At 49.5% G+C, this 26,550-nt stretch overlaps 1 protein-coding gene across 3 annotated transcripts in view; it reads right to left on the bottom strand.

Annotated features, from left to right (window-relative positions):
* Nucleotides 1-239: 239 nt before the first annotated feature.
* LOC121592681 overlaps nt 240-26,550 on the bottom strand; it is a 41,661-nt gene continuing 15,350 nt past the window's right edge. For all 3 annotated transcript variants that reach the window (XM_041914343.1, XM_041914344.1, XM_041914345.1), the window contains exons 3-8: nt 23,209-23,271; nt 18,979-19,024; nt 15,559-15,791; nt 2,213-2,845; nt 1,986-2,135; nt 240-1,909 (exon numbers count right to left, since the gene is read on the bottom strand). In XM_041914343.1, coding sequence (XP_041770277.1) covers nt 1,712-1,909; nt 1,986-2,135; nt 2,213-2,845; nt 15,559-15,791; nt 18,979-19,024; nt 23,209-23,250 — 1,302 coding nt within the window. In that variant the 5' untranslated portion in view covers nt 23,251-23,271 and the 3' untranslated portion in view covers nt 240-1,711. The remainder of the gene's footprint in view (nt 1,910-1,985; nt 2,136-2,212; nt 2,846-15,558; nt 15,792-18,978; nt 19,025-23,208; nt 23,272-26,550) is intronic.

Here is a 26,550-nt window from a genome sequence, read left to right as displayed (position 1 = left end):
TTTTCGTTTTTTTCCTATGGATAATTGATTTTCCAGTCGTTGAAGCTTAATCTGAGGCGCTTGGGATACCAGTTACATCAGGCTAGAATCGAATTGTTGGTCTTCTTACACCAGTTTAGGGACGATAGTAATTTCAAGGCAGCAAAACGTACTTGCATATTTTGTTCAGACTAACGCTCCAATAACAAACATTTTCTTGTCTTTCACATTTTTTACAAGACTACAAGAACACCTTTCCATCGTTTGTTATATTCACAGTTTATTTTAGTTTCTAGTTGCTAACCCTTGTGCTTACTAGTTCGTTTTCAGTACGTGCGAACGGTTTCGCGATCGCTCGCCACTGTTCATTTCTACCCTTCAACGAATCACCCGCGCTGCTACGGTGTTTCATTATTTTGCTAAATTGTGTGCGTAAAAAAATAAGTAAAACTTCCATAACGGGTTCTAGCAACACCACTCTCATACACATACACACATGTGTACGCCTTTTCTTACACACTATTTTGCATCGACACAACTGCAATACGAGACGACCATTTCTTCTAGGGGTGGATGGATCGGGGAAGGGAACGAGATGGATGGGGAAGGAATGGGAGAGGTGAAAAAAATACATTTCAAGGGACGATATTAAATAAATATAAAAGTATTAAAATTAGCGATACTTTTTACAGTGCGTTGCAAACAGTGCGTTGGCAGTTAAGAGCGGACGGGCCACATATCGTACCCATCTGGGCCATCTGGTGCGGCGATCACGATCACCTCCAAGAGACGATGCTGCCACAACCACCCTGGTGGACACTGGGACACACTGGGAAAGGGTGTGGAGGGGGAATGGGGTGGTGAAGGTGGGTGAAATGTTTCAATCATATTGCAGTTGTGTGTGTTTGCGTTTTACACACACTCTCTCTTTCTCTCTTTTCGGCCCTTCTTCTCTCTGTTACAACAAAAGATTTGTGTCGGAAAGTCTCTTAGAAGCAGTTAGGAAGTTAAAACAGATTACAGCTGGTAGGGCGAGGAGAGTAGAATACTAAACTAGAGCAAGTCTATCGAAGGTACCCATCACCTGACTTAGATCCGGAAACGTGAGCTTGAGAGGATGGCAGGATCGTCCCCCTGCCCCGAGCGCTCGATCGAGTGAAGCGATCGAGTCGAGCCGAGTGTCGTGCTACTGCAGTAACAAATCGGAGGGCACGGACTCCCTATTACGTGCTAAAATATTCTAGTAAAACGAGGAGTTAGTTTGTGCTTGTCGTTTGTTTTTTCCAGAGACACCTTAGGAGCGGGTCAGTTGGGGCAGAATTGTTGACTAACTCCGTCGCCCAGTCCGCCCGCCCGAGGGATTTCCGTCTCTGCGATATTAGCAAAGCAATCGTATTAACCGCGGAAAGGAAAAGGGAGAGAACCATCATTCGCATTCACGATGAAGATTGCTTCGGTAATACCTGTCAATAAACCTATGTTTCAATTTCGTAGTACTACTACGCCTGTCAACTAAACGCTAAAATCTTGTGCCGTCCCTAACACTGTCCCTAAAGCTACACGCGAGCCCTGTTTTCCCTCCCCGTGCGATCGTCGCACGGTCGTTCGAAAAGTAGCGTTCGTTTTTGTCGCTTTTTACTCCCTCGCTTTTGCCACCGAGCTCCTCGTCAAGAAAAAAAACATCCCCAGGAAGGCATCACAGATCACGAATCCCCTGTACGGCCGTGGAAGATTAGCTGCTGTGCGAGAAGGCGGTGTTCGTGTACGGGCCGCTGTAGATCGAGCTGCCCGAGTGCGACACGGACTTGGTGCTGCGGCGGGCCACGATGCACATCACCGCGAGGACGACGGCCAGCATCAGGCAGAGGCCGGCAATGGCTATGGCAACGGCGAAACTACGCTGGGACACACAGATGGCATCGTCCGGTGTCTGCAATGAAACGGAAAGAGAATGCCCACTTGAGTGAGTGATTCTTGGGAAGGGATATCGCACTGATTTGTTGTACCTTCTCCTTCAACACCGAATCGGCATCGTCGCTCAGCACCTCCGCGTTCTCGTTGACGTGCAGCCCGGAGAAGACTTCGATCGTGGCCGGCTGGCCCTCCTCGTCCGTCTGGCGCTTGGTGCGTCGGCTCTTGTTCGTGCAGGTCGGTGTCTAAGGGAACAGTGGGGGAAAAGCTCATCATGCTGTCAAACGCATCACCACTTTGAGTCTCCACGCCAACCACTTACCTTGTGACAGTCCGGATCCTTCAGTGCGCACAGCTTCACGTTGCACTGATAGTACACCGAGGACGTGTACGGGAACTTGTGCGCCGGGAAGGTAACCGTCGCCTTGCTCCGGTCCGCCGTGTACTCGAACGGGCCAAGAATTTCACTGTCCAGCGGGCAGCCCTCGTCGCTGATCAGCTTCTGCTCGCCCCAGCCCAGCCCGTCGCGCACCAGACAGTCCGTTACGTGCAGCCCGTACTCCTCCTGCTGATCGATGTTGATCACCAGCGTGAGCGGATCACCGATCTTCACGTTCTCCGCCAGCTTCTCCCCGGTGAAGATCTTCATGTGGCAGCCTGGCATCGGTTTGCCGGCATCCTGCTGCTGCCCGTCTTCGCCGCTTACCGCCCGATCGTCCTTACCGCTGTCCATCGAGCGGCCATGCTCGCGCCGATCGGGTCCGGCACCTTCCGCACTGGTCAGCGCAAGCGGCCGACTGTCATCGGCCGCCTTGTGCCGGTAGGAAACATTCTTCAGCGCTGCCTCGCGGCTCTTGTACCGGCAGCGTACGTGGTAGCCCCGCCCCAGATCAGTGACCAGCTTGAGATGAGGCTGCAGAACGATCGTGTTGAAGAACTCGATGCCACCGTCCTCCTGTGGATTGTACAGAAAGAAGAAGGCGTTGTGTGAGGAAGAAAGTGAAAACCCTTGCTGTACTGTAATCATGTGGAGGAGAGGGTCGTTAAAGGGTCGTGTTTGGTGTTCAATTTCGTTCGATGCTCATGACTCTCCGCGGAGAGGTACTCTCCACGGCAGACGGTCCAAGTACGACCAGGGGATATTCCAAGCCCCTGGATAGGTATAATCGAAATCACAGTACAGTACACTTACAGGGCGGTGGGCTGCCGTAATGAGCTTCTGTAATTCGGTAATGAAGGTATTCACCTTTTCTTTCCCACTTCTCTGCACCGTTCCGAGAGACTCAACTCCAATCCGCCATCTTCCCGGGGTGGAAATACCACAACAGCAAGAAGCTCCCGCCGAATGTCTAGATTGCAAAGAACGCTCGCCAAACATTGCACAACTCGTGAGCAAAAGCACTTTAATTAGCACTATTGCGGAAAGCGGCTCCATGGCTTGGATTGGGAAAAGATGCAAAAAACGCGGCCCAAGACTGGCCACGAAAACATAACGCCTTTGCAGACGGCTTCCACACACACACACGCGCGCGCTCGCGCCTCTTGGGAGCTGAAGGTTTTGTTTTAATGAACTCCGCGTCATTAGCGCCGCCGGGAAGGAACGTAGGCAAGCGGTTCTCTAGCTGCTTCACAAACTGTTGCAATTTGCTGGCCGAGCTGGCTGCCAGTAGCCAAATTATTGCAATACTTGACCACTGCTTGAGGGGGTGAGGAATTTTTGGAGAGGAAGATTTAGGCACCACGTCCACGTCCTCCCAGAAGATGGCTCAAGCCATCCCTGGAGCGTGTTAATGCTACACCCTGCAATCATCCAAACTGCACATTAAATCATCAAACAAACTCCCAACTGTACGATCGAGTTCATGACCCTCTTCCTTCTCGATCCCTCCGACAACATTCCGGCTGGTAGTATCCCATCGTATCCTTATTTGAATATTACAGGTTATCGACAAACTCCCGCCCGTCTAACTGTACCTTCCGACACAGAAAAGGAAACAGAAACTCCCAATTCTGCAACCTGCCAAACCGAATGACACTGTATCCCGCATCCAATCGTTCCAGCAGGTTTTTCAGCTCGCTCTTGCGCGTTCTACTTCTTTCGTGGCAGTTCTCTCCCGTCCATCAGCGCACTTTCGATCAACATGTAAACGGTTCTTTTGATTCTGTTTTCAATTAGATCGCTACCTTGGTGCTAGGGGCTCCCCGGTTTTTTCGTTCGTTTGGAGAAAATTGTTTCATCTAACCCCCGGTTCCGAAAAAAAGCGTTTAGGAGTCGATTTCTTTCTCTACTACCTTCGTCTACATCTTCTGGAGTGGGTTTTGGATGGTTCCAAGCGCCAAGTTTAAGTGATACAACACTCACGGTGTTTCGGTTGGCTGTTTCGGGGCGAAGAAATCGATCAAACTGCTACCCCAGTCCAGCAAACCCAACCACCTCAGGTGTGAGAAATCAGGTTCGGCAAAATTAATTTACCAATTTCTGATGAATCATCGGCTCCACCGAATGTGCCAGCGGTGTAAAGGTGCCACACACATCTTTGAGAAAGAGAGAGAAAGGGAGAGCTGCGGACCAGATTTGATCAACTCGGTTACGGTTTGCCACCCGGTTGTCCTGCTTCCTTCGGCAGCACAGGTTGGGGACCACACCGCCCGAGACAGCCGTTACGCTCGGTCAAGCACACTGTTGCGTGGAGTAGTAGTCCCACGTCTACATATCGCCGTGCCGGAATCAAAGTTTTCGAGAGTTAGCGGAATTCTAGGTCCGCACCGGGGAACGGTAATAGCAGTCAGTCAGTCCCCCCCCCTCGGAGAGGCAAACATTCTATTTTGACTCACGGTTAAGATTGAGAACACGCAATCAAAAAGCCCGTGCACGCGGTGCATGGGATGTGAAAAGAGAAATTTTCCGTCCGTCCGCAACGAAAAACCTCACAGTGACGGTTGACAGAACAATGACGAGAACCTTACCTCACTTCCGGAAGAGATATGAGCCCCTGTGGGATGGGCTTTTAATACAGATTAAACTCTGTTTCGTGTTTACCGTTTTTTTCCACTCCCTATTCCCTCATCAACATCATGACCCTTAGCCTAAAGCAGTGCTTGAGGGGGGGCGCTCAAGTTGCTGTGCCATACAACGACTACTCCACCACGCGAAGAAGAACGCGCGCGCGTTCAAGACACTTGAGGTAATTATTATCTGATAGGTGACTTCCGTGTCGGCTGAGAAACGATCGGTCCCACGCAACACAGATCGCCCCCGGGCCTCGGGCATCATCATCATCTTCAGCCATGACTCGAAAAGCATCGCCCCGGCAAAGGGTTTGAAAAGATGTAGCGCCGTGTATGGGTCACCTTTTGTATTTTATTTTCTCTATTTTGCACTGTGGGATGTCGTGTCGTTTTGATAGACAAACAAAAACAACCAAACCCCACCGAGACACAAATCGCTTTTTAATTGTGTCCATTCAGGCGATAACAGTTGGAGGGTAGGGAGACCACTAATGCACCAAACCAAACGCTGCCGTACGGCTGACATTTCCTTTCGCACGGAAGCCATTTTTGTGTCATTTTGAAAGCAAAAGCACACTCTCGGCAGAGGAATCGTGACAAACAAGACTATAAATCGATAGAAGTAATCACATTATGACAGCAACAATGTGCTTTTGGAAAGGCATTTGAAGCGACTGCGTTACAAAGCGGTTTATTGACTTCGATCGCTCGAAGTGCAACAACACACATGAGGCTCATCCCGTGCACAGGTGGCGCAAACCCGATGTACTGCTATTACCCAATAGCACGAAATCATCCACCTTAACAGTGTGTATCAATATTCATGTACCGGTGATGTTCCGTGATTACAGTGCGCTTTCCGTTTCGGAAGCGCTCAACTCGCTCGGACATTATTCAATCGTCGTAGTTCCTGCAAAGCATCGGGTAACGCAATCCACGGCAACTGGAATCAGCCAACCATCCACCGGAGAAAGTCCGCCAAACTCCATCCACCCGCTGCACTGGCCTGATAACGACGATATATGAGGCCTTTCACCAAACAAAATTCCGATCGGATTCCGATTGCTATTCGATTCCGATTCACAAACAAACCATCCGTGAACGGCGAATCGTTTGTGAGTCAATATCTATTCTTTCGTCTTCTTCTCGAACTGGTAGTAGCTTCTACAATGGCCAGGATTTCAATCAAAGTGTGAGATTGGTGATTCAAGGTCATCACCGCTTCGGAGCGGGGTGGTTTAGTATTTTGTTAAACGCGTTCGCTACTTTCTCCTCGCACTGCGTGCGATGATGGCCACAACTCGCGCAAACGATCCAACACGTACACACGCCGGACCGAAACAAACAACCGTTACTCCACCGGCCCAAGAGCCCAGCTGACCCTCTTTTGCGATGGCTCGGCTGGCAGGGCTTTTCAGCCCGCTTCTAGGCCAGAGCGAGCACCGATCGTGCAACCCGGTCCCGGGGTAGAAAGTACCCGATTGTGGCGGCCTCACACAAAACTTTTTCCCCCCGTGGGGACGTCTTCTAATGGAAGGGGAGTGCAGCCAAAGCAACGCGTGGTTTGAAGCAAAAAAAATGAGGTTAGGTCAGTCGCTCTGGAGCGTTTGCTTTTCCACGCTCCCGGGTCGCGGCCTCGTTTCTAGCAGGCGGCGTGCCAGAGCGCAAGAGCGTGTTTTCTTGCCGGGATAGATTTTTCTCCCCCGTTTGATCCTAAAATCGATCTGCATTCGATCGGGGTGTTGGACATGAGCATGGAAGCCACGACAACGTGGTAGTGTTCGCCCGTCCTGGTGCATGTGTGCTACTTTGCCGTGCCGTGCCGTGCTGCTCCCGTGATCATGTCCCCTTGTGCACGGTTTACGTTGGACAAGCGAATGGAAAAACCGGGCCAATCCGGGAGTCAATCTACTTAGCTGCCGGGGGCGCGAGATGGAAAAAGAGGCAAGCCAAGTCCACACAATCGCTCACTGCTCGACATCGTGCCGCGTGCATTGTTAAGGGGGAATGAGGTCACCCCGGCACAACGGCTTGTGCCGGGTGTTCGATTAAGCGGCTGAGACTGGAGCAACATGTCTACAAAACACGTCCGCTTTTCGTTGCACCCTCGGGCCATTTGGTGACAACGAGGGCAGCATGCACACTAATAGACACGCATCTTATGCGCTTGTATCCGCGTGTACAGTTATTTACAGCTGCCCTTAGGTGTCCCGCTGCTTACATTGACTCAACTGTCCCCTGCGATCGTATCGGGGCCCCGATCGTGAGGGTGTTGTCTCGCTCAATGCGGTCCCTCCAAACCTCCCGCAGGCGGGATCGTTTAGTCAAATTATGCAACCCATTAAGACCCATTAATAAGTGTTGGTTTTGCTCTTCTGAGGGCCCTGTGCAGCCCCGAACAACGCAAAGGCCTCCCTGCTTCTCGAGAGCCTCGAGCGTCTAAAGCACACAATTATCACAATTATCCGCGTGTTGCGCAAGCCAAACACAGGAAGTTTTCGGTGATCTTGTGCGCACGCCATAAATCTTTTCGCACAACCTATCCCATAACCTATTCCACCTACTTCCCCACCCGCTAGCACTGGGTCAAGTTCTGGCCGCCAAACCCTTTCGGTACCGTTAGCTGCCTGTGCCCTGAAGCGGGCTGATTGTTATACCCATTTTCCTCACCGTCCCTGTAAGCGCAAGCCAACTCCAATGGCTGAAGATTCGTGGAGCCGAGGTTCATAAATATTGACGAAAACATGACAGGCGGCAGCAACAGTGCCACGGGGCTGACTGCTCCCGTCAAACCCACGAACCCACGGACACGGTTTTACAAGCCATCCATCCGTCTTGGGACGTTTCGCGGTGTCTTTTCCGCCTCTGCTGCTGCTCACCGGAACTCTTCCACGCTGCACGCTGCCCAAAAACCGAGGTGAAACCACGGGCGGGTGAAACCCAAACGACGGCCGAGTTGCGTTCCCGTTGTGTGACCCTTTTTTTCTGTCGCTGGTTCCCTGGCTCGCGCGGCTTCCCTTTTGCCTGGAGCAGCGTTGAAAAATTTCATTTCCGTATCTGCTTCCGCGTGTGTGACATGCGCACTGATTGTGGTGGGCAAAGGGTGGGCAACAGGAAAGAATGAAAGAAAGGGCTCTTTGGCTTTGTCTTGAAGCAGACGGTCGCTTGAAGTTGCAGACGTATCCAATCATCTCCCGGAATGTGGACTTCAAAATGTACCCATCGTGAGCGTCGTCGTCTTGCTGAGAGATGGGCAAAATAAGAGGCGAAGCGATTTATGTCAAGCATTGGTCCGAACGATCGTACAATGTACCATAATGGTTCTCGTTAAAGGAAGATCGTGCCCGAGCAGGAAGACTCAGACATTTATGATGATGCTCGGCTTTGAATGGACGTTGTCCACAGTTCTTCTACCAGCTCCACACGCTTCAGAACTCGGGGATCAATATTCTGCGTATTACCTTTTACAGTTATGTTTGCTTGCTTTTTCGGGATTTCACTCCACTCGGGGTTCTCTCTATTCTCATAACCCCGTAGGTCATTGCTAGCATAAGCGCATAATGCCCAACGAGCGGAACATAATAATAAAATTGTTTGTTTTGATGCCGAGTGATAATTGAAAAATTAATAAGATCGTCCAATCATACGCAGGCAGCGTGGTTGCTTCCGCCCAGAAATGATTGCCGGCCCCGTTGCCGTCGGTTGGGCGGCGGCCGTCGGAGCGAGAGGGCAAAATAAAACGGATTAACTTTCCTTCCTTAGTAGAACAGCGCATTTTTTCAACTATGTAACGATTTCCTGCCCCTTTCGGAAACTGTGCGAATTAAACAGAACGTCCGTGTGAAATTTGGACTCGTTGTACTCGTTTGTACTAGTTGGAGCTTCGCACAATCTCCAAAGCTTAGAAAATGTACCAAATAATCTAAAAAAGAACAGCTGGACGTACATGACGAGAGCTCGCAACTCAATTGCTCCCCTTACTCTGGAGTGAATGGTAATTTTTCTTCAATTATCTTTGCGGATCTAGCCCCACTCACCTTTGCCGCTGCAACAGTGTACGGTGTCTTGCTGACTCAATAGGCAAAACTCCCGTATATCAAGAATCGCGAATGTCACGCAACATTGTGGGCAGTAAAGAAGAAAAGCAAAAAAAAGCGGCTATCCGAACCGAGAGAGTTTGCGCCCTTGGGGCAAACCGTCTTGCTCGCTTGCCGTTACAGAGGCGGAAGTAACGATCTGATTGGCAAATCTGCTTGCCAGCAAGATGGATGTTGTGCGATGCGGGTATGCGGGTGATGTCCTATTTTCCTGTTCCCGCGCTCCTTCCCCGAGATAGTGGGGGAGCGGGAAATGTCCCATTTTACGTTCGCGCGCCAACCCTGCCCGAATGGACGATTTTGAGGGTAAATCGCGGAAAATTATCCCATGCACACAAAGGCCCCATCTAACGGGGAATGTGTGCCAGGGGAAAAGGGGACGGGGGGGGGGGGGAGGCAAGGCATGAAGCGGGAATCGACAACCGACCTCGTCCATATAAGACCAATTTTCCGACCCACTTACGAGCGTTTAACGAATGGGGAAGTAGTTGCAGAAGGAGAGATCAGGAGAAAAAAAACAGCCAACAAAACGAAAAACTCCAGTAGCAAAAGCGACGAACCCGGACTGGAGCACCATTGCTGAATGGGGAGAACCGTTTGTTTGTATCTTCTTTTTTTTTGCTTTTCAGGCTGATAAAGATCTTAGTTTCAAAAAGTGGGATTCACCCAGCAGGGTTGGTGGCCCCACAGGGTTTGAAAAATGTGTGTGCAGAACTATTAGCGACAGCTTGTGCAGGAGAAAAAATGGCAATGAAAATAAATTAAACCGCCGTTCCCCCGGACCATTCTTTGGCAGTAGAGTTCCGTATGCTTTTCGGGGAAGATTTTGGGGAAAAGGAAACGGAACAACGCTTCCCATACGTTTAGGAAAGAAGTGTCCGTCAAAACCAGGTCCACTCCAACTCGTAGTATGATGACAGACAAGTTCCCACAGCCGAAGCCTTAAAACTGGAACAAACCACAACCGTCCGCTACTGAATGAAGTGATTTATTGTACACAAAAAAACGGTTTTAGCCTTCTAAGTCGAGCAGAAGTCAAATGTCTTCTAAATTGAGTCACTCGTCACAGGCTTGCTTGCTGTGATACCGTACTCGTTCGCTTGCGTTATTATTATGCATTCATTTCGTGGCAAGAGCAACAACGTTTCTAAACCCAGAACAATGTAGGTTGCACGATTGTCACGGCCGCAAGAAGACGATTGGACGATCTTGATGTGGGAGCTCGATTTTTCGTTGCTGATTATGTTGGAGATTTGTGCTCCAGTTTCTTTGCTGTGCTTGTGCTGTTCGTTTGGGAGAATGTGTTAACAGTCTTTGCATAATGGCAGAATCATTTTGCGTTGGAATGTTGGAAAAAGGGAATTGGAGCGGTTTGTTTTACCGACATAATGATAGGCTTTACGATTGTGTTAATCGTAGAGTGAAAGAGTCATTTAAACAAGTTTTGACCCACCACCACTGGGTGTGATCATCAAAACGAGCTAAGAAGCAACGGTTCCCTACACAAGAGTGTGTGATCCCAATAGGACAAGAACAGGCGGGCTTAATATTTGCTTTGAAAGTTGCTTTGTTTATTTCCCCAAAACAGAACCCTGGCTTAGAAGAACAGAAACCCGTTCTACCAGAAGATCAAGGCTACAAAATACCAGGTTTAATGTCATCGTGTGATATTCATAATCTCTCCAGCTAAGAAACGGGCCAGCCAATAAAATGCTGATTTTTCTCTCTCGGTGGAGTCTCGATCACGATTCTCTTTTTTTTTTGCAAGATCAAAACAAGATCTTCCGCAACATCTTGCAACACCGATATCTCATCTGCCATAACGCCTGTGCCGTGACATAACCCTGTCGTTGTCTCACAGGCCGATCGAATCATAATCAAAGCAATGTTTGCCCTCCGGATATCCGCACGAACCGCGAGGTGAAAGGTGTTGCACGAGTTGTCGTGGTGCCCGCGAGGGGGGGGGGGGACGTTGCCGCAGATTTGGAGTTGCTAGCTAATCGATAGCCAATTCTCCATTCGGTTACCTCAGTTTATTGGAACGCGAGCCAACTCTCACCCGAAACCGAAAATCTCTCAAATCCGGACATCTCCGTCTTGCGCAACCCGTGACTGTCGATGATTTACTGTGCACTGGGCACGGTTGTTTTGCCCATTTTTTTTGGCCTTTTCAATTTTGTTTTTTTTCCTTTTCGATTTTGAAGCAGCCTTGTTGGTGCTGTTTTCGTACCTCATTCAGCGTTTTGAGCGTGTTGGACTCCCGCACGAATGTCGCTTTCGACAGCAGACAACGCCGCAGAAATGTCAGACTCAATCAACAACAGTCGCTGGCCGACAGCTGCTGCGGACACCAACACACACACAGAGACGCAAAATGGCAAACAGAAGAGGGGAAGAAACTGGTTCGCGCGAAAATACCAACCGGGTGATTAAATAAAGGTCCAACCAACCAGCAGCCGTTCACAGACAGACAGAGTCTTACCAGAGCCGAAGCAAATGCGAGAGCTGTACCCGGTGGTCATTTGCCCGGCTCGAATCGAGAGGATTAATCACGACTTGGTGGTGAAGAAGGAGTACAGAAAAAAAACAGATACTATCCCTATTTCTTAAGATTCTTACCCACTTGGTTCTGCGACTCCTGCTCGGGAACGGCACAAAAACGACCCAAGGGGAGTGTACGTTAAATCGATTCCAACGCAACGCGGCCCCTCCCTATACCGAACGCCAAACCCCATTGTCAACTAGCCTTACGAGCTACACGGCCCACACGAAGTCGCTTTAAATGTTCGTACCGGGCAGCAAACGACGAGTTAAAAAAGGCCACCGCCACCACCAAACAACCTTGAGGACGATTACCGCGCCGTGGCGCCTTTCGCGGGCAGCAGAACAGACACACGCGCTAACCCGGGCACACACACAGGGCAACGGGCGTTATGAAATCCGGTGCGCGGACCTCGGCTCGCTTCCTATTTTGGTCTGCGGCACAAAGGTACGGCGACGCGCGACGAAGGTTTTTGCTTCACTTTTCCACCCTGTAGCCTTTGCCACCCTGTTTCTGTGCGTCCGAGGATAAACTCATTACCATCTGGGTAGCGGGGAAAAAAGCTGTTGAACCGACTGCAGCAGCATCCGAACGAAGGGAAGAGATGAACCGCCATTGAACGCACAGACTCATTTGCATTTTGGACCATCTTTTGCGCGTGCTGGTTAAGGTCCAGCTGTTTACACAAAACGCTGATCGTTAAAAGATGATGATCGGTGCGATACCTTCACCACAAGCTAGTGTAACAAGCAGCTCCGGTTGTGTGTGAGTAAATGTTGTAACTTTTGCATTGTACGGCAACAGAAACGAGGTGTTAAGGTCTGGGCGTTCAAGTTCTAAGGCATTGAGATTGCATTGCACAAGCAGACATCGTTTACGGATGTGATGATCACATCACCTCTCCTCGCAAGCAGTTGCGTGCTAAACCTCTCCGCCAGATTGCTTCTTCTGTCTGGAGGTTTGTTTTTTTTTACCAAAGCTGCTTCAACAGCAAACGAAACATTGAAGTAAACAAAAAGCCATAATCCCGGCGCACAAAAACCCACAAGAAAGACACCACAAGAACCTATAGGATAGACACTAACCGACGGGCAGCATGAAGCATCAGGATGTGAAGGTGTGCGCGCGCGTAGAATTAATGAAGGAAATCATCCGACTCCTCACCGCGCGTCCCTTCACCGTACCGGCGGCGAATGGGCCATACCGGTGTGTACGGTTCCGTTCCGTGGTAGTCGCTATTTCTGTACGTATGACGCGATCGCGGCGTGTGTACTTGGTTTTGGTCAGCGTGTTCGCTTGCACAGCGTACCGAGGCCGATCATCATCGGATCGTTTAAAAGCGATAAACCCTGGCACCCACCTCGTGGTTGGGGCAAGCGGCGGGAAAGACGAATATTAATATGAAAAGAGTTAGCGGAGGAAAGGTAAAAAAAATCGTGCCCCTTTGTAAGGAAATACTTCTCCACCTGAGTCATATTTGGTTAAGGTCTTTAAAGCAACACGACGATGACACTGTGCCTTGAACGGCTCATCATCGTAAAACGAAAGACCTTGTTATATAAAATTACCTCATACAGCGTGAAGCTCCATAAAAGTGGACGAACTTAAACGACCTTCCACCAAACGAATGCCACCAAAATTTTGCAAAGCCTTATACTTTTTGCGGTCCCTTACGACGCAAAAACGACCCAAAACGTCGAAAAAATAATGGGCAATTGATCGATTTACAGCACCGATGACGGACGGACAGTGTTGGTGACTCCCTCCCGCGATGACTCGTACAAGGAAACAGGAAGTCTTCAGCGGGTGGTTGCTTTTTTGTCTAGTAGGTTCCTCTTCTGCTGTCGATTAATTTTGTTTCGTTTTTTTTGTGTTTAGAGGGTCTACGAGACTTTAGGCCGAACTCCACGTCCACGCTTGGATGGAGGCGTTGAGAGAGTTAGAGAGAGAGAGAGAGAAAAAAAAACGCAGAACAAGAGGTTGCTATTATACCTTTAAAAGCACCATTTGACGCGGAAGAACTTCAACGCTGCGAAGAAACCAGAAGCGACGAACCTCCGGCAAGTCTATTATGTGCCGCATGATGTCATCGTTCGGGGTAATAATGATGGAAATTATCATGCTCTTTATTATCGCAGCTAGCGCATTGCGACTACAACCGTACCACTGCCATTTTGAGCATATCGGGGGCGCGAGATTTAAGCAAATCCCGTTCTAACCAGCCGCTGAGAACCGCCTTTTCCATGTACAATGTACAACAGCGTACGCGTATCTCCATCCGGACGCGTTCCAAGACAAAAACGGTAAGCAACCGATCTGTGTGTGTGTGTTTGTTTGTGTTTGTGGCTTATCGTTGCGTCTTCGAATGGTGGATGATTATGTGGAGCATTGCAAACCGGTACCATATGTACCGCCAGCTGTTGCCACTCTATTTCAGGGCTTGAGGCGGCGGCGCATATGCATGAATGTCGGCGCATTAGAATCGATTCATAACGAATTAGGCAAACAGTGCTACCGTACGACTCACTGCACGACTCAGCCTTCTGCGTTGAGCACGCAAGGCAAGTAGGTTTGATGGTGTTATCATCGACGTAAAAGCTTCATAAGTTAGAAATGCTCTTAACTGGTGTTATTAACGAGGCGTGAACTACGGTAAAGTCCAACCAAGGTGCCTTCACCATGAAAAGACTTCCATCTTAGGGAATCTAAGGCAACGTGCTCATATGGAGTATAAAACAAACCAAATATTAACCTATTTCTATGCAGGGTTGTTCAATGATTTATCTTAAAGATTCTGAAAAGGAATCAAATGTAATATTTAACCTTCTCAAAACTCCAATGTTAGTCTCTTGATATCACCACAGTAAATATTTACTGCTCTTTGTCCGTATCTTATCTCAACATCTGTTCCTTTTGCCTTAAATATTGCACACTTTGCCATTTCTAACTAAAATACCTTCCACGTCTAGCGCAACACGCCTGATTGTGATGCGGAAAAGCATGGCGACATTCCGCACAACCGCCATGTGTGAGCACACACGGTGTAAATATCGTTTCCACCAGCCGCTTGGTGACATTCTTTTGCAGAGAAAAAAAAAACCCAATCTTATCGCAAAACCGCCAATGATGGATTGGAATGTGGTGGGAAAACTAGTCCAGCCAATCGCCCGAAAGGCGTCATATCTACGCTTCGCATTGCTTCCCTTCGGTTGGTTCCCCTTTCGGGCTGAGAAGTAGTAAATAGAAATCGAATCATTTGCCCTTGTTGGAAAAGAGGTGTAGTAACAACAACTCGGTTCGATCGTAGCCCAAGAATAGCATTCGCCGCTCGCTTGCTACCGGCCGCCTGCATTCCACTGTATCTATTTTCACTGCAGCAAAACCGCAAACGTGTCACCGCGCCTCCAATAAGTCAACCAGGCCACGGCACGCTTTATCCCCATTTTCCAGCGTGCCGCTCAAGGGCGCATCGTAGGCGCATCTTTCTACCAACAACACACGCACAAACACATAAATGGGTGGCTTTGTCGCAACGTGACACGTATTTTTGTTTTTAACGCTTATGAATTTGCATATTCACGCTGACATTGAGCTGACGGAGATGCTGTGATAAGGCAGCTTCATTTTCTACGCGGGCTTGATAGCTGGCCCTTAGCATTGCGCAATCGATCAAATTATCACCTCTCCCCTTATAGGCGATGAAATTTAAAGCTTAATGAGGTACACGACGACCTCCAGCCGCGGCAAATGCCATTTATATCCGGGACCAACCGTGTTTGACGTAAGCCTTCTCCTACTCCTCCGCACGAAACGTCAACAAGATCGGCTTAGTATGATGTCAGCCAGAGCTGGCTTAGAGTGTATTTGTGTGTTAAGCGTGCGGTAAGCTACTAGCCCGCCGGGAAGTCCACATCGCTTAGAACCTGTACGCGCCTTGTACGTACTGGTGCGTGGGTCGTCGCACTCGATTGGCAAGCCGCCCACCGCTAGAACGCTAGAATACCGCCATGTTCCACTTACCGTCTCGATCGGCATCGTGTTGCAGCTCTTCAGTGGCAGCTTGTAGCGCAGCGGCCCCTCCTGCTCGTGGTACTCGGTGAGGCAGGTCGAATTTTTTGCCAACCCTTTCGGATACACCATCCCGCTGAACTGGCCGTTCAGGTTGGCCGGTGCATCCTTGATGGTGATCAGCATCGAGCCCGATTGGCATTGTATCCGCACGGTCGGTTCCTTGGTGAATATCGTTGCCGAGCCTGAGGAAAGAGAGGGAAGAAACATTGGAGCATCAGGAATTGTTCTGTGTGAGTGTTCTCGATGTACCCTTCACCCTATAAGGACTGCGCGTGTCTGTACTGCGTCGTGCGGGAGGTGAGCGACGAGGACATGCCATTGAACTTTCTGTCAACCCACTGCGGTGGAAGATTACATCGTCTTCGGGTAAGCCGCTCATGAGTTCGAACTCGTGACGGTATTAATCTTGCCTTGCGGCGACCCTGCCGAAGACGACATTGGCGACACCAAGCGCGCCTTCTTTTCGGTAAGTGTGCTTGCCGGGTTCGTCGCTTGTCGCTTAAAGTCTTTTCATTTTTGTTCGTAACGGACCAACATCCCAGCCCGGTTGGAAATGCGACACGGATGAGTTTTATTACTTTGGACTGTCTCCACCTCTTCGGAGAGAGGGAAAGAGAGAGAGAGAGAGAGAGAGAGCAGTAAGAACTGCTTAAACACACAACCACATCCCCCTTGTTTCGTTTCAAACCACATCAAACGAAGCCTGTACGTTCTTGGCATGGGTTTAAGGTTTCGTGTTCGCCTGCTCGCTCGACTCGCCGTTGCGGCTTTATTGCTCCCATTTATGTTAATGTCCAAGCTGTTATTGTAACTCCCCCCCCCCGATGTGCTTGTTCAATATCGAACGGCTTGGCGCAAAAGGTTCATTTTTTTTTGCGTGAACGCCGTGGTGGGATGGGTTGTAGAGTCTCTGCTGTCCCTGCTGGCGACTCGATTATGTGGCGGCGTACGGAGCGGCCCACAAATACCAAAAGCAGGGAAACATCGGGAAGCGGATCGGGAAGCGAAACGAATTCAAAAAGAAACGTAAGCCTAAGAATGGTGAACCATACGCGCGTGTGTGTTGGTGTTCTGCTGGTTCTTCTTCTGCACATGGACACATTCTTCTGCCTGGACAGTGCAGTCCGCGAGTGGGTAATAATACACCCCTTAAACGGTTACACGGCAAGCGAGAGAGTGATATATCACAGCAGTAGCAGCAGCAGCAGCAGCGGCAGCAGCAGCCACCACGAGTGTGCCACTGTCGTTGACCGCGCGGGGCGGCCGCAAGAGCTCAAAGTTCAATGAACGTTCTACACGAATATTGAATTACTTGAAAGACTCGCCCGAACGTGGCCCGTCACGTGCACATGTGTGAGAGTCTTTGTGTAATAGCAGTTGGTGGTTCACTTTCATCTTAGGCTGGCGCATTCTTGGAGGGTTAAGGGAGTGAGTTTTTGTTTGCCTACCGGATTCCAGACGTCGCTTTCTCATTAAACGACCGTTTTGCTGGCGGTTTTTTCCCCTTCCTTTAAACCCGAATGCACACTCCAACCAGTTGCAATCAGGGTAATCGGGAGGTATCGCATGCACATGCCAGGGAACGTTGTACAGATTTACGATCACTGTGGCGTTCTGGCGATCGCCTCCTCAAAGGGGAATGATTCTGGTCATTATATCCACCCTGGTTTTTGCCTGCCTCTACCTATCTACACCGGGGCGGGTATCGCGAGCTGGCCAAGATTTACGCATTTAATTAGCGCTTTTTGCGGTCGGCAGGGTGGAGGCCAGACAACAACAACAAAAAGCTGAACCGTTCATCCCGTTTGCTCGTTAGCGCTGGGCGAGGTGTAATCTTGTGAAAATCATTTGCCCAGCGCAATTGCATTCCAAAGCGGAAGGGGCCTAATAATTGCATTCCGTACGCGGGTCGCCCGTATAGGATGTGCACCGATTCGAAAGCGCAGAACCTTGTTAAACCTTATCGGAGGAGCGCGCAGATATGCAGATAATCGTGACACAATCAGCCCAGACACAGGATAAAGCTTACATCGCTTCGCTTCGATACAGGGTCAGGTTCGGTTCTATGAAGCGTAGGTCTCATTTCCATTCTCACCCCGAGCAAATCAATGTGATGTGTGATAAAGTCTGCGAAGCTACCCCGATCCCGTCCCATTCTCACGGGGCACGGCTGTTTTACGACCTACGCAGTCTAACGGGGGTTTTCGCTTCTTCTTCCTTCTGCTGGACGCACTACAACGCTGACCGTAAAGAGCATTGGTACAATTATACGCCGCCACACACACACAGTTCTGTGTGTAGAAAATGCAAAATAAAGGGAAAATGGTAAAGAGGCAGCGCACGCACTTCCACCTTCCAAGAGGATGAGCACACTAAATGGAACCTCCGTTTTGCTTTATTAGTATTTTTTGTGTGTGTTCTGTTTGTGTGTGTGAGAGAGAGTAATTTGCAATCCCTTTCACCTGTTTGTGGCTGTGTGTCTATGTGTATTTTTTACACTACTTTTATGAAAGTGTCTATGGTTTCGAAATAAATTGCCACAATTGTAGCTATTGCCCACCGCCCAGTTCTTGCCCGCCTTTCAGGGGCGCTCCAAAAGATTCTTCCTCCCTGCTCCACGACCAGCTGCAAAGCAGCTCTTGCATCCGGTTAACTGGGTAGGCCTCGGCCGGTCCCGGTACCTGAACCGGGAAGCCGGTAATGGATCGTTAAAAGTGGAAGCTATTTTGAATTGAAGCCGCGTCGGAAAGCGTTTAGCGCCCAGATGAGGAGAATATTGATTTATGGCCTGGCGATGCATGGCGGTGTAGCAGGGAAGCGTTTTGGGGAGTTTCCTAACGGTAACTGGAAACGCGATCTGTTCTGCTGGAGCGGCGAGGTTTGGTGCGGTGGAAGAGTGAGAAAAGTCGCACCTACTTCCCGCCCAACCGATCCTCTAGGCTCTACGAGGTGTAATTTCTGCAGGCCTGTTTTAATGCAGCTTTTCACCTTCTCTCAGGTTTCAAATTTCAAATAGAAAAGCTAATTTTCTGCTGCGCTCAAACAACCCCCCCCTCCCCATGGTTTACTCTCACGATAAAGTGTGTTTTCGATGAGCGTAGGCAAATATTTGCCTTCACTTGCGTCTTCAAATAATTCGAATCCATTGTCGTTACTTAATGATTCAACAAGCTTCCTTCGCCGATGCGGTTTCACCTTAACATTCAATTACATCACACAGCAACACCATCGGGTTAGGATTTGTCACATGCATATTGCCATTCGACCACTCGCTTCCCCCGTTTTGTCTTTTGTGTACATTCACCCGTTCATCCGAGAGAAACGAACGAACGAAAAAAAAACTGAACTGGACAATTACGCCATACTTACGCTTCATGGATGGAATCTGTGCGCCATGTGTGAAAGTTGTTATTGTCTGCGAAAGAAAAAAAAAGAAGAAAAAGAAAGGGGGAAAATGTTAGATTTGCTGTTAAAATTGCTAATAGATAATGGGGCAGAGGTGGGTGCGAAAACAGCAGCTTGTCATTTGGATGGCATGAAAATGTGGAAATTCCGTTGTCCCATTCAGTGTGTGTACGAGGTGAAAGATACACAAGATAAGCACACACACACACACGGGCGCGCGTGTCAACGTTACTAACGGACAAGCGAAGCACATAAATCTCCTTCCCAGTTGTAGCCTTTTTTCAGTTTTTGTTTTACACGATCGAACGAACGTGTGGGGAAATCTCGCCCCGGAATCTTCACGGCAGGGATCATCGCGCCCGCCATTGGGAGTCGCTCGTGTCTATAAATTTGCGTACCGCACGTCCTCTCGGTCGTCCCAAAGGTTCGTCGCCTGCCGTTGCGAATCGCTCGCAATGTGTGTGAGTGTTGTGCTGTCAGCGGGCTTAATTTCGTAGCGGTTGAGTTAGAAATTATGAGACACCTTTCAACTCCCAGCAACTTCCACTCCGTGCGAGAATAATGGTAGCGGCCGACCACTGCCTTCCAAAAACGGGGATGTGTGTATGTGTATGTATGTGTGCAGTTTTTGGTTTTGAAAGTAGAAAAACAACTTCTTGTCTTGCTGCACCGCACCGGGAAAAGGGCACTACTCGCGATCGAACGTAACGATCGGCCGCAGCGCCGCCGGCTTGACTCACGAACCGTCAATGCGGCCTCGACTGGGCGGCCCTTCGGGCGGCCGTGCTCGTTGCGGGTAAGTTCTTAAGCGCTACACAAGCGATACTTATCGGGCGGGCGGAAAGTTCACGACGTCGTCGTCAGCTAACGCCCGTGCTCGGCATCCTGCTGGGGCCTGGGACGGGGAAAAAAAAAGGCACAACACGACACTCAGCAAAGGGGAACAAACCATTCCCCGCGGACGTAATCGCCCTCAGGGGTTCACTTCAACTTTGTTGGTATTGTTCCGTCGTTGCAGCAAAAATGTAGCTCAAAGAAAGACCCACCACTCGGCCGAAAGGGAGGTGACGACAGGACGCAGGCGGAGCCAATTCACCCAACTTATCGTATGTGCGAGCGTGGCGTTTTTCACGTGAATATGTCAAAGTGCCAGCGCGATGCAAAGGTTTGCAGGCCTCCTAACGGTTTACCCCTAGCTTCAGCTCCGCACTCCCTCCAGCCAGGCCGCCATTGCCCGAGGTTCTGGGTCAAGCCTTCTTGCGGCGCAGTTTTCTCCTGCAGCCTGTGCACGGGCTTTGGGTCACCGTTTCTATTCTTCCGAGGCGAAGAACAGAAAAAAACCTTCCACCAAATGCAGTGATCACGACTTCGCACCGGTCGGGAGTTCAGGCAAATTAAACTAATAACAATAATAGTAATAATAATAACAATAATAGTAGTGATGAAGTGGTACTGCGAGAAAATAAATTGTCCGTCCGAGGTATTCCCAATTTTCTTCCCATTGCGGGAGTTTGCCGTCCTTCGCAGCGAAACATCTCCCGTTCCGATACTGGAGGAGAAGCGAAGATGCTTGGTATATTACCGAAGATGCCCCAGCCAACAAGATTTTCTTCGCGAGAGAAGCGCTCATTATTTGCCCTGCTTTTCCTCGCACGACCTCTACTGCTACCTACTGTATCTTTCACACTCCATTTCGGTAAAGGTCAACCCGTGCAACAGGTCCGCTTTAACGCCCCACATACAGACACACTGCTTCCTCGCTTTATGGTATTGCTGTTGTCGCTGGTAAACGGTGAAAATTACGACATCCTCTCTAATTGCACCGATCGCCCCGTCGGAGAATGCACGCGACCGCCGGACTGCTGCCGGAGAATCCTGCTGCCGAACGCGCAGAACACGGAGAACAGTTAGAATAATGAAACACATACATGACTCAACAGATTTTTGCAACCTTTTCTACTCCCTTCCCGCTGGACAATGGGTTGAGCTTGATGCTTCTATGTGTGTGTGTGTGTGTTTTTGAAGGCGACTCGGATGGTCAACGATGGGAGGAAATTCTTCCATTGCTCCATTCTTGAAGATCATCTTCCCCGCTGCCCACCAACAATGGCGCCGAACGGTTCACGTGGGCCTCGGCGTTCAAGGGTCTCGGTGCAAGCGTGCCTGTGGAGGCCAGCTGTTCACATTACGTAATGTAACAATGTGGCCAATTTGCATCAAAGTACCCGGGCCACCACACCTTGCGTGCCGATAGTAGCGAGTTCATGATGCACACACCAACACCAACCCAGTGTCCACTGGGCAACAGTAACTGTTTGGGCGTGCTCTTCCCATGATACATCTTCATACTACGATGTTGCAAACTGTTCTAGCTGCAGTGGCAACAGCCCGGCGAGTAATACGGACGGACACCTTGGTGAGCGGCCAGCTGAGAACTCATTACACCACCAGCCGTGAATCGTTGGCGGGCAGGTGAAAACATTCCGGCATTCGTGCGCATACAATTATTGTCGGCACCTTTTTGCCTGTTTCCCCGCTTGAAGATCAAGTGATCGTTCGGGGGGGTTAGTTTCGCAGTTGGATGCCGGATCGTTCTCTCGTGCGAGTGCTTTCATCGTGAGACTACAGATCCTCTAAGAGAAAAAAGAAAATTTAATGTAGATGTGGCGATCGAGATCAACTAGCCAGCGTGATAGCGAGCTGTCAGGTTACGTCCAGCGAGTCAGTGTTCTGTAGACATCTTATCTAATCGACTTGCTACGAGGCTTCCAAGTGAGTTCCCATCACAACACAACTGATAAGGACTTCACCATAGAAGGCATCAACAATGTGGATTTCGAGATCAAATCAATTTCTGGAACTCAAACAAACCTTGGTCCAAAATCCCGTGTTCAATCATGCCAAACATTCCAATTTCACTCCATTTCCAGATAAACATCGGACAGCCGAAAACGGTCTGCGGACGTCAAATTCTTGGCGTCAAAGCCTGTTCCGAGCACTGGACAGTGGAGAATGAAGGATACCCAAAACCAACAACCGCGACAGTCTTTATCGTAATCCCGCATCTCCAAACAGGCCCCACCGAAGGGATCATTAACACCGCTCTGGTAAGCGGCACGTCACGTTGCCCTACTTTCGAACAGGTTGTCCAAATGCTGCCGAATTCTTCCCGCCAGCCTCCTCAGCGGGGATCTGTTCTACGAATAATCCCCCGAGAGAAGCTCTGACCTGTCCGCGTATGTTTTGCAGCGTAATGTTTGCGTTGGCGACGTCAGTACGCCTACCGTCGGCCTGAAGGCCGTAAAATTGACTTCCCCAACGCTGCGGGCCCAACCTTGCCCTTGGGATGGGATGGGTTTCGGTTGAGGTGGGTGTGGCTCAGGGGCATAGTGGTGGCGCGTATTATTTACATATCAAGAAGACGACGTCCTAACAGTAGCAGGAAGCAATCTAGCTACATTCAAGCCGGCACCGTTGGAACTGTTTTGCAAAGGCAACGACATTCCACGCGAACACAGAATGTCTGTGACAGTCCACTGACAAGTGACGAGTTGGTGGGCACGAGTGTAGCACTCGCTGAGGCTGATGTTCGCATGATGCACAGGCATTGATGGATCCTCTGCGCCTATAGCTACGGCGGGCATCCTCTCCAGCAAGGTTCTCTGAACCCCAAAACCCCCGACACAGCTCTACGACCGTTCCGCAAACAAGTTCGCCAATCACCGCTACCGAGACGAAGCTGCCAGTCAGTCCCCAGCCCGTCCAGTTGATTGGGTCCCAATTGCCCCTGTGTCTATGTGTGTGTGTTTACTACCACCGATTGATCATTATCATTGGATTGCGAATGCGCGAGCAACTTAAAGGACGGCCTGGTTGCAACCCGCGACCGCTGCGCTTATCAAGCCGGCTGCAATCGCACAACGGGACAGTGACGGAGCGCCCGTTTACCGTTTTCGCTAGACCCGCTGGGTGGCGTCTGGCGATGATCGAGCTTGACTTTAATTGACGACGATGACGACGGTGGCTTCGATCGATTCGGTTTGGACACGCAACAGGAAATTAAAATTACCTCGCACACGCACCAGGCGTTTTCCCTTGAATGGGGGGGAATCGAGTTTAATGAAAAATGCATGGCAAATATGGGCCAGCGGCTACTTGGCCAACGTCGCATCGAAGGGTGAGGGTTTCACTTACCAAAACGTATAGTATCGTGCTAACTATCGAGTGTTTCTCCATGTTGATTTCATCGAGGTGTGTCTGTAAAATGAAAAAAAAATAGACGGAAATGAAAAGAAGAAGGTTAATGAAAATACCTGTTGAAAGTTGAGAGGAAAAACAACACAGATCTGAATGCATTGAAACTGAATTGAAAGGAACTTCGGCGGCATGGAAATCGCAACCGCTCAAAGGGGGAAAGTACGCACCGTCGATCAAGGTTGAACAGGAAAGCGTTTTGTGTTTAGCCGAAAACGGAAGGAAATCTGATCATTTCCCATCTTTACTTTAAGGTGGATCAAGTGGAAGACGCTTTCTTCTGTGTTGGAATGAAATTAACCTTTTTATATGGCTAATGTGTTCTTCTTTCTTTGAAAGCATCTCCAAAGCCTCTTTTTTCAATAAAAACTAAATTAATCATTGATTTTGCTTTCATCGACGATTTCGGTACGATCGATGTGGCTCGAAAGTCCTGCTTAAAAACAGGTTATTAAAATTGAACAGGTTTTTTTTCGTGTGGCATGTGCTGAAAGTGATGTTCCCAATTCCATTCCCTGTGTTAAGCAAAAAGCCAACAGAATGTGACAAATTTTATTGCTGCTCAAACAGAACGATAAATTTTAATTTCGAACAAGCGAAGAGGATGCAAACTTTTGCGTAGCATCCGTTGCCTTCACCCAGTCAGGCTTCGTTTCTTTATTCGCTATCCAAAGAAGGAACTGGTTTGTCCAATTCATTACGCCGTACGGGTTTGCATCAGTAAAAAACAGCGACATCTTGCCCGACCAACTGATGAGATCATCGGAAATTTCACTCCAATCGTCGCGTTGCGAAAGCCTCCGCTGTCTGTCGATAAGAGAGCGCAAAAACCCCCGGAGGCTGCCAACTTGCTGCAGTGTGTTGTGTTGTCATTCGGAACTTCCAAACGAGGCGGAAATGAGCCGTCCAATCGAGCGGCGGTGCACATAACGTTTTTCTTCTTCGGCTGCGCACTTACGTGTGTACAGCACGGAACGGAACCGGTACACACACCGGTGCGGCAGCAGCAGCCCAGCATCCAACCGCGCCAGCCGCTTGTGCTACATTCGGAACTAGGAAATAGGAAACGCATTTCATTCAATTTCCTTGCCGCACCCAACCCCGGGGAGAGAAAAATTGGCATTAAGGTGCTACACCGACCTGTTCCGAGCTTCCCAAGGCATTCGAACTGAACCATCGGTACGGGTTTTCCTCCATTACACACACACACACACACACACACTTCCTATTTTTTCCGCCTTTCCGTAAACAAGACGTGAAGGCTTTCGTGGTGCCTATTTTCTTATTACTTTTCCTCTCATCACTTTGCTTCGCTTGATGTGTGTTGCTGCTACGGCTGCTGCTGCTGGTGTGTGTTTTGAAAATTTATGCAAAAGCACACCAGCACGCATGCCGCATGCCGCTCTTGCGGTAAGGTGGGTGATGCTTTCACCCCAATCGGGTGCAGCGCCGATTTGTTGGCCTTTTGCCTCATCTTTTCTGCGCGTTTGAATCGAAGCAAATGGGGTTCAGATGGGTGGGAGGACGTTCGCGAATGGGTGAGTATTCGGTTCGGTGCGTGTTGACGTAACAAAAAAAAAAAAAAAAGGTGCAAAACACAAAACATACAAAGCGAGTTAGGAGAGTGGAGACGGTTTGGAGGTTACGTCTTTTCCAACCGTTCGATTCCGTCCCGTATGATGGAAGTGGTGGCTGTTAGATGGAACGAGGAAAAAGAAGTACACACACACACACACACACACACACACACACACACACACACACACACACACACAGCAATCATTAAATTTGTGTCTTGTGAGCGCTTACGGAAGTGAAGAATGTAGGTGACGATGGCATGAGCCACACAGCAGTAATAATATTTTCACCTCTCTTCAACTGCATTGAAGTCTTTCGTTGAGGTAAGGTTGTGGCTGCGAGATGGTGCAAGTTTTTCCGCTTTCACTCGCATCACTCTTTGAGGAAAGGTTCTTTCCTCACTCTAACAAGTGTGTGCCTTGTTCTGCTCAAGGTGGTACAACTTTGGGCCCGTATTATTCTGCTGCTGCTGCAAACTTCAACCACACAGAGAAGGCCACCGAGCATGAAATGGAATGAAATTATTTCCTCTCGGATTTATTGCCTGTGCTGAAAATACCACCCGTGAAAGCGGGCTCTGACCATTACCCAAGGCACCTGGGCCGGAGTGTGTGTGTGTGTGTGTGTGTGTGTGTGTGTGTGTGTGTGTGTGTGTGTGTGTGTGTGTGTGTGTGTGGTGTGTGTGTGTGTGTGTGTGTGTGTGTGTGTGTGTGTGTGTGTGTGTGTGTGTGTGTGTGTGTGTGTGTGTGTGTGTGTGTGTGTGTGTGTGTGTGTGTGTGTGTGTGTGTGTTTGACCATAATTCATGATCTGCAAAAAGAATGAACAAAGCAGCATTAATCCGATGCAATAAATCAAAACAATCGCGATGCTAAACACATTCCCGTATCTGATAAAACCGATCTTCCAGGCCAACTCCAGCTGGGCTCTCACACATCCACCCGCCGATACAGGTCCGATCGCTTTGCGGAGGATTAATGCTCTGACCCTGAAGCAATCTATAAAAAGTGACCCGATACTAGGCAACATCGATCGTGGACACGATCACGGAGCATTATGGAATATAAAGGCCGTTTTTTTCTTCTTCCACAGACCACTACAAAGCAACGTCGGTAAGGTCCACAAGAGAACCACCCTAAACGGTTCGCTCTCCTTCCCGAAAGTTCAATAGTTTGTGTCATGTTGCCGAAGTTAGATTGTAGGCAATAGCCTTCCCATTCCGCTCGCACGAACTGGAACACAGGCACGTACATGATGCTTGGTGAGGCACGATTTCTTGCGGTCTCCCATTGCGTGCTGCTCGGTGGCGTATGAAACTCAACCATGCTGCCACGGTGTGTGTCTGTGAGCTCGGGGCGCATGGACCTCGCCCCGGAATGCTCAAGACAACGTTGCACCCGATGATTAACCCGGGCGCTGCGTGCTTATGCTGATTTGCTGAGCCGCGTTACAGTTGAGACTGTGGAGACCGGGGCCAGGCATGTCGACATGTTAAGTGATCGTTCTGTTTTTTTGTACAGGCCATAACGATCTGATTCGAGGTGTACGTAATCGGTACGTGGTACGGGGTGGCTTTTGACGTGATCAACTATCTGCCTACCAACAAGCTCTGATTTGCAATATTCATAATAATCAGAACGACCTCCTCGAGCGCACGCCCGAAAGGAGTGAAAGGTCTGCTTTTCGCATTGCCCGCGTGGGCGATC

Source organism: Anopheles merus, chromosome 2L (genome assembly GCF_017562075.2).
Source record: "Anopheles merus strain MAF chromosome 2L, AmerM5.1, whole genome shotgun sequence".
NCBI classification, from domain to species: Eukaryota; Metazoa; Arthropoda; class Insecta; order Diptera; family Culicidae; genus Anopheles; species Anopheles merus.
The sequence above is the reverse complement of the archived record's forward strand: the minus strand, read 5'-3'. Positions and strand labels throughout refer to the sequence as shown.